The 8,929-nt window shown below is 41.5% G+C and overlaps 1 protein-coding gene across 1 annotated transcript; it reads right to left on the bottom strand.

Moving 5' to 3' along the window:
- Positions 1-4,937: 4,937 nt before the first annotated feature.
- Positions 4,938-8,707, bottom strand: LOC107793959 (uncharacterized). The gene is made up of 5 exons (XM_075221681.1): positions 8,478-8,707; positions 7,269-7,674; positions 5,879-7,160; positions 5,629-5,775; positions 4,938-5,538 (listed from the first exon to the last, which is right to left on the bottom strand). Exons 3-5 carry the CDS (start codon positions 6,927-6,929, stop codon positions 5,033-5,035), a joined length of 1,704 nt encoding a protein of 567 aa, XP_075077782.1. The 5' UTR covers positions 6,930-7,160; positions 7,269-7,674; positions 8,478-8,707; the 3' UTR covers positions 4,938-5,032.
- Positions 8,708-8,929: the final 222 nt, after the last annotated feature.

The following is an 8,929-nucleotide window of genomic DNA, read 5'->3' as shown; positions in this document are numbered from 1 at the left end:
TAATCAATTTAGTGATGAAATATAGTGACACGCTTTCCCAAGGTCTCTTTGGAACAAGCAATGGCTCCAATTGTCCCGCTTGTGTCAAGCGGTCAGACTTGTCTTTCTGGCATACTAGGCATGTCTTCACATATTGTGCAATATCATCAGCCATTTGAGGACAATAATAAGCATGGAGCAACAACGACATGGTGCATTCTTCACCTGGTTGGCCGGCCTACAAAATATTGTGGCATTCCAGAAGAATAGTCCTTCGCAGATCTCTTCCTTTACGAATATAAAGTCAGTCCCCTTTCACTTTCAGGAACCCATATTCCATGTAGAACTAGCGAGTCTTGACCTGTTCTACAAAATCAACCAAATACTATGCAGCAGGATCCTTGATGAATAGATCCTGTATCTAGTCTTTTATAGTGGTGGCCATTTTGCTCCCCCTTAGGGTGGTGAGTAGGCACACCGATGCTAGGTCGGCCCTCCGACTAAGCGCATCAGCAACTTGGTTAGTGTTCTCACTTCGGTACTCCAGGTTGAAGTGAAATTCTGCTAGGAGTTCCTGCCATCTGGCGTATCGGCCATTCAGCTTTGGCTGGGTCATAAAATGACTAACAGTTGTGTTGTCCGTCTTGACCACGAACTCCAAAGGCATAAGCAGTGGACGACAACTGATAATTCATTTTCGTGAGCGGCGTAGCGTCGTTCTGCATCGTTCAACTTCTGGCTCTCGTACACAACTGGGTTCCCCTCTTGTAGCAAGACTCCATCCAGAGCATAGTCAAAAGCATTTGTTTGTACTTCGAACGGCTTGGCCATATCAGAAAGGGTCAAGATGGGGCTACTAGACATAGCCACTTTCAATGCGGCCTCCGCTCGCCTAGGACCCTAATCCGAAAGCCTAACTTTATTTAGGAATTCTTTCAGCGGTAATGCAATGAGAGAGTTATTTTTCACAAATCGCCAATAAAAGTTGCATAGGATAAGGAATGCCCTAAAGGCATGGATATCCTTAGGCGGCGGCCAATCTATGACAGCCTGAATCTTCTATTGGTCCATCTTGATCTGCCTTTCCTCGATGACATGTCCGAGGAAGTCAATATATTTTTGGGCGAACGCGCACTTGGATAGCTTCACATATAATTCGTGCTCCCGTAATCAAGCTAGGACCTTCCGCATATGCTCCAGGTGCTCCTCCAATGTTTTGTTATATACCACAATGCCATCCAAGTAGACCATTATGAATTTGTCAGTATACTCTCGAAATACTTGGTTCATCAGGGTGCGAAATGTGATTGGAGCATTATTGAAGCCGAATGGCATGACCAAGAAGTCGTATGACCCATATCTTGTCACACGGGTTATCTTGTGTTGATCTCCCTCAGCAATCCGGACTTAGCATTAACCTGTCTTTAGGCCTGTTTTGGTGAACACTGTAGAACCACCCAGTCTATCGAACAGGTCCACCATTAGAGAGATAGGGTACTTGTTCTTTACAGTGATTTTATTTAGAGCCCGATAATCCACATAGAATCATAGGGTTCCATCATGTTTCTTTTGGATAGCACAGAGTACCCATGAGGGGACTTGGAGGGCACAATGATCCCCGTGTCCTGCATTTCCGTCAACTGTCTCTAAAGCTCGGTGAGTTCAGGTTGTGACATTCTGTAAGGCGCCCGGGCGTGGCTTCATACCCGGCACCAACTCAATCTCATGGTCCACAGTGTGCCTAGGCGGGAGTCGGTTTGGCATGTATTGTTGCATGACATCTTCAAACTCCTTTAGCAGTTCTTTCATGGGTGCATGAATGGGACCCAAAGAGCGTTCAATATTTTCAATATAGAGGGTAGCTAGGAAAGTAGGTTCATGTCTTTTGACTCCCTTCTTCAACTACAAGGCCGAGGTGTTCTTCGCGGCCATTTTTATGGTTGTGCATGGAATAATGCAAAGCTTGGCCCCGTTTGCTCCCACTAGCAGTAGCACGTCTGCATAAGGTACATGAATTGTGTTAGTTTGCCTCATTAATTCCAATCCAACTATCAACTCGAATCCATCTATGATCACTACACGCAAGTTGAATTTTCCTTCATAAGGACCAAGCTTTATTGACACTCCTTTGGCTATTCCACCTACTAGCTGAGGAGGTGAGTTGATAGCCTTGACACAACCTCTGCCCTTCCTCACAACTAGACCAAGGCGCTCTACCTGAGTTGAGGCTAAGTAATTGTAAGTAGCACCCGTGTCTATCATTGCCCGAATGAGCTTGCCATTAACTTACATTTTGACAAACATCAATGTCTTCTCTTGGTTAAGAGGAGGCACCTCATCCGCCTTCATTTTCCTTTTCTTGGTAGTTGGGCATGGGTCCTTTTTTTTACAGATGCCGGTAGTGGTTCGAGCTAAGGCCTCAGAAATAGAACAAACAAGGGCGTTGAAGGCACCTATTGGTTTTGTCTGGTCAGCATCATCAGTGTCGTTATCCGTCCCATCATTAAAAGTTTGATGGGCGTTCATTTGTGCGTGCGGGTATTCATATTTCCAATACGGCCCACCGCAATGATGACATCCTGAAGGGGGCTTCCTCTCCCGATCATTGTTGTTAGATGCAACACTATTGCTGCCTGAGGAAGGAGTCTTAGATTTGGTTACACTCTGATCTCCTCCACTTCTGCTAGGGCCACCATTGCTAGGCTGGCCCCCTTTGTATCCTCCTCGGACAGGCGGTTGAGGCCTATCCTTTCGAGCTTCCACTTGGTAGTCCCCAAGGCATTCTGCTGCTTGGACTGACTTGGGTGAAGTATCTACCCTTTGTCTTTGCAGCTCCATATGGGCATAAGGTTTCAAACCTTCCACTAATGTGAAGAGTTTGTCTTTGTCACCCATATCCCGAATGTTCACCATGAGTGCGGAGAATTCCCGCACATAATCCCGGACTGAATTGGTCTGGCGGAGCTCCCGGAGCTTTCTCCGTGCATTGTACTCTACGTTTTTGGGGAAGAACTGTAGGCGTATGGCTACCTTCAGGTCTCCCCATGTCTTAAGAGTTTCTTCACTAGCCCAGATGGCTTCGTATTTCACCCGCCACAAGAGTTTAGCATTACCCTGAAGATACATGGCAGCAGTTGCTATATTTTTTGCTTCTTCTAACTACCTCGAGTATTGTTCCACTACCTTAGAATTTTAATCCCTATTGTAGGGCTTTGGTTCATGAATCTTCAGCTTTTGTGGCGCAGGGGCGAGGTTCACAGTACCGCCGATGTGGTTTTTGGCTCCTCGGAGTAGGCCTTGTAACGCAGCGTTGACAACATTTAGTTGGCCTGTCAAGTTGTATATGGTTTGTTGCATGACAGTCACCTGTCTACCTCTTGTGCCCTATAGGCTAAATCCTCAGTCCGCTTCTGTTGGAGCCCCTCGGATTTACTGAAAATTTTGGCTGCCTCTGTGTCTGCCGTTTGCTGGTCTCCTTCAGAGCCGCGACTGATGTTTGCTATGTCTCCTTCGACCTGCCGCATCCTACGGTCTAGGTCATCTAACCTTTGAACTAGGATGATTCTTAGATCAAAACCGTACTCGCGATGGATTGTAATACGTTAACCGTCTCTTCGAGGGACGTAATGTGGTCCCCATGATTCACCATGGTCAGAAATGGTGGCAATCGCAATATGTTCCATCGTCTGATGTCGAGCCTAGGCTTTGATACCAATTGTTACATGGCGCCTTCCTGAAATGTCTTGGAAGGGCGACGTAAGGCTAAACAACCGATGTCCGTGCGATTACTATCCGCCAACTAGGGTCCCCTGTGTGCGCTAGAGAGCATAAAACAGAATGAGAATAAAAGAAAGCTTGATTGAATTAATGAAAGCTATTACATAAAGGTAACACGGTGTCGAGGGGGAGAGAACCAATACAAATAATTATTTTCTTGCTTGAAAGTTTGACTGCTTGATTTCCCTTAATAATGCTTAAAATAATAAACCAAAGTTACAAGACTTGACATAAATAAGCTAGAGACTAATAATGAAAATACAAGAAGTAAAGCTACTCTATATTTACAACAAAAAGGACTTAGATTCCTACAAAGCAAAAGCAGGTCTGTTGGAGGCAACCTTGTCTTTAACATCAGGGTCTGCGCGCGCGGCGCTGGTCGTAGGGTATGGGTCGATTGCCCTGACAACGGGCATGCACTAGGGTGCAGTCTGCCGAGGGGCGTTGTTGGCATCTGTCTGCGGCTGGTCGCTGGCGAGGGATATTGATGGGGCGACGTAGGTATAGGCACTCTTATTACTTGGCGCGACCAAGACCACGGGGCCGTCCATGACGCTAGGCGTTGGGAAGCTTGCCAGGACGCTATGAGGCGCGTCCAAGGGGTCATGAAGCATGGCTTGAAAGCCGCTCATGACATATTTGATTAAATATTAGAAAGGTTCTGAAGTTGCACCCCTGCTAGAAGCACACTGAAGCTCAATGAGCACGAAAAACATTCATATGCGGTGTCCGATAAACTATATTAGTTTATATTAGTTTATCGCGGTTAGTAATAAAAGGACGCAAGATTTACATTACTTAACTATGATTAAGATATAATAGCTTAAATAATGGGTTGATCTAAGCACTGGATATGTAGATAAGTTATTTTTCCCACTATGAATACGAATATAGGGACTACTGCTGCAAGCGCCTTACTGTAATTTAAGATATGACAGCATCCACCGACTCACGCCTTGTCGGCGGTAATGCTACTAGTATTTCACAATATCTACCTAATTTTTACGTAGGTTACAAGAATCAAGATAAGTTGCTGAGTTTACAGCACTCACAGTTTCTAACTTTTGTCTAGAAATGCAATCGATCTGGAAAAGCAAGATAACTCGGTATACACTCATCATTTATGGAAACAATAGAAATTGAAAATCATGAGTACCTATCGTTTAACCAGACATCCAGAATGCAACGAAGAATAAGGAAGAACCTCTATTTAAAATGAATAATTGAAAAGCAAACCAGAAACAATAAGGTGCACTATCAGAGAGTTTGAGAATATTTAGCGACAAGAAGATGCCAGAGAAGAAAAATTGGCCTTGGAAGATTGATTTTGAGTTCGGCTTCTTAGCCTTTGCCTACTCTTTTGAGCAATAAGGGCACTGCCCCTGTGCGTCCTGGTAGATGCACAATTTCCAAGATTGACTTTCCTGTTTGTTCTGCTACTAGTGCTTCGGCTGCTGTTACCAAGTGTTGCTTCTGCAACAGCTTGATCTCGTGCCTTTTGTGGATTAATAGGTTGTTTATTCAGGAAAACTAGCTTCCGAAGAAGACTGCACATTGTCTTACGCAGTTGGTAATCACTAATGTGGATTGGATTGCCCAACAGATTTAGAGCAATCAAAGAGTTATAGTTTGCCACAAGTTGGCGAAGAGCGTTAGTTGTAGTTATCTTGTTGAAACTCAGGTCAAGAACTGACAGCTTGAAAAGCCTATGCAGCCCCTCCACATAACTTATTTTGTTACCAGCAATGTAGAGCTCCTTGATGAGTATACAATTTGATAAACCTGATAGAATTTGAAGGCAAAATCATCAACTCAAGAGTTTTGAAGCCAAGACAATTGAATTGGTTGAGGTCTAAAGAAGTACAAATTTACCTCGTCCAATCCGAGAAATTCTATTGTAACTGAGGTCAAGCACCCGCAAACGAGTCAATTCCTTGAGACCTTCAATTGTGTGAATCTGGTTCCTTGATAAATTAAGAACATGAAGACCATTTGGCGATGATCCTGGAGTTATTTGAACTGCATCAATACATAAACATAAAACAATTTTCAGTGAGTGTCACATGTAACCATTTTCTTTAGTGTTGTCTTCCGTTTAGTAGAACTAAGCATGATAACCCACCTATGGAGTTGCCTGATAAATTGACTGATCGAAGACTGGAGAAGTGTGACATTACAGGGTTAACTCTAAGTCCAATGCCTGCAATGTGAGCAACCGTTGAGGATGAATTGAGAGACTGGATCACGTTGTTGGCATGTATTATCTCTGCTGGCACATTTGCATTTGGACGCCTAATCATGAGCGATGAGTTTCTTGCAATTGATTTACCAGCATGGGCTGAAGGTAGGAACTCACGGTCATCTTCAATGTGATCATCATCTTCATCAATTAAGTGTGGTGGACTAACAGAAAGTTCTTTCACCCATTCATCAACTCTTGAGAATGTAGAAGATTCAGCAGGGCATGCAACCCACTGATTTTGTGGCCACATACCAGTTACTCCATGGATGTTATTGCTCCCCTTTTTCAACGATTTCCCAGTGAATGAAGCATGTGATCCCAACTTGCTTAAGTCCATGCCTTGCCCTGGTTCTAGAGTGTCTGAAGAGTATCCACCTTGCTTGCTTAGAGTTATTTTAATAGGGATTGGCTGTGGTTTGCAATTGCTTGTTTCTTTTGCGTTCCTATGGCTCCATAGAAAGAGTTTCCACCACAACTTTCGACTTCTGGATGGTAGGATTTGGCTTGAGGAATGTTTTCTCAGCATAACTTTGTCAGCACTACAATGTGAAGATACTGAAACTGGACTTCCAATAGGCAACTTCTCAGCTAATCTCTGCATTTCTTCAAATGACTGGGATTTTGGAGGTGGTGGCGGCTTCAGACTAATCTTTTTTAAGGTATCCCTCATTGCCAAATCTGAGCAGGAGCGCTTAAGTACTGTACAAGTCCAAGATTCTCGTTTACCAATCCCCGGATCACTAACGTTTCCAGTCTTAATGATTTCCAAGACATCTTCATTTTTCTCAGATTTCTTATTTTGGTGCTGATCATTTACATAATTGTTGAGCTTGTAACAAAGATTCATCTTTTTGTGAACTGATCGATCAGATTCCTCATTTATGCTTCCAAGATGGCCTTGAATATCAAAATCAAAACTGTCCCTGTTCATTGAAAGGCATTCATCGTGCTCATCTTCCCCTTCGTATTCAAACTCCTTAGCTTCTCTAAAGGAGGTTTCATGACTCAATTCCTTGACCTTCTTCCCTGAATTCCCAGGAATCTCTATAGGTAAGGGAATAACAAAAGAAGTTGATTTCAACTCATCAGTTTTGTCACTACACTCTATATGACCTTCAACTGGTGCATGAACCTTAGCAGTTTTTCGAAATCTCTCTTTTCTCTAGAAGCAACAAAACCGTGGAAATGAGAAAAAGTTCAGCTTTTGCACCGACAATAAAAGAAAAAGAGAACTGTAGTAATAACATATTAAACATAATAATATACTTGCCTTATACTACTTGTTTCTTCCTACAAGACCACCAAAGCAGCTACAATTTGCCATTTCTTTTGCAGTTTCTTTTCCTCTATTTCACGCTTTGAAACCGTTCAATTTACATCTGGAAAACTGAGCTTCAAGTGGACTACAAAAGAATGGGTGTTTGATAAAAAAAAAAAAAGAACTTTCTACATTGGGTGGAATATTAGCCGTAATCAATAGGCAGGCGCCAAAGCAATGCCCAATTCAAGAACAATGAAGACGCAGGAAAATAATAATATAATGCAATTCCAAGGCTTGTTCTTCTTCTCGCCTCTGCCGTTGCCCATACCAAATGGGAAAAGGACTTCACTGGAGTATTATTGGCCAGAGTGTTAGATTCTGCTGCTTCTCTCCAGAATCTTCACCTAAACTTCCTCTGCTCATCCATGAAAATTGAAAAACAAACCCACCATGAGAACCCCAAAATAATCTAGAGAATTTCAGAACCTCATCAAATTTGTATTCGCAGAAAAATTTAAACATGTTACAAATCTGTTGTATACGATGTATATTTTAAAATATGTTTTTCCATTTTGCTTTTTAAACAAAATAAAAGTTCTTTTACTACGATTACGGTTAAATATTGTCGTTTTGCCGGACATATTTGGGTTTGAGATAGTTGTTGTTGAGGTATTTTTACTTAATATGTTATTACTACTTGATATTCTATTCTGCATAAACATAATGCATACATTTGTTATGCATATATTATTTATATGAAGAAGTAAAATTGCAATCAAACAAAGTATTGAGTTGTGTTGAATTTTATAAGGAGATTGATTCTCCTTATTCGAGCAACCAAAGAGCTTCTTTGTTTAAATTACTTAAATTGTTCTGAACAGCAAGAAAACAAAGATGGGTTTGTTAAACAAGACAAACCTAACACAGATAAAGAAAAGACAAAGATCCATAATATTTATGGTTCAACATAGAAATCTTTTGAAAGGAACCAAAAAAAGACACAAAAAAGGTAGTGTCTTGAAAATTTCAATTTCCTAAATTACGAACAAAACCGGAAAAAGAAAAGAAAAGAAAAATTCTGGCCGTGGGCAAAACTGTTGGATATATGTGGTGGAGATGTAGCAGATTACGGTGGAATTAGTCAAGGTGATGCCTTATACACCATTATTATAAAATAAAAGATATATAAATCATGGATATTTGTGATTTTATATATACCTCCTCAAGACAGAGTACGCAAGGTTGATGAGACTTTGGCCAAACCGTATAGAGCATGGTGTTTCTGCAGCAAAGTCTTTTCCAAAACTGGGAACCGAGAGGAGAATTGGTAAAAGCTAAAAGGGGATGGTAGAAGAAACTAGAACTAGGAAAGGGGATTATATGGGAAGGAGAGATTCGCGCAAAGTACACGATCTGACAAAACCATGACCAGCGGCTACAGAGTATGCATCATAGCCTATTATTATTGTTACGTCCAAATTGGAAAATACGTTGGTGTAGCACCATTCCAACTGTAATCTTGAAGCTTCACGCTTGATTATAAACTTGCATTATTATTATTATTATTATTATTATTATTATTATTATTATTATTATTATTATTATTATTAAAAAAACTACACCATCCACTTTATTTTATCTAAGATGTTACGTTACATACAGATTAAAAT

This window comes from Nicotiana tabacum, chromosome 9, assembly GCF_000715075.1.
Source record: "Nicotiana tabacum cultivar K326 chromosome 9, ASM71507v2, whole genome shotgun sequence".
Taxonomy (NCBI): Eukaryota; Viridiplantae; Streptophyta; class Magnoliopsida; order Solanales; family Solanaceae; genus Nicotiana; species Nicotiana tabacum.
This window is presented reverse-complemented; position numbering and strand designations above follow the sequence as displayed.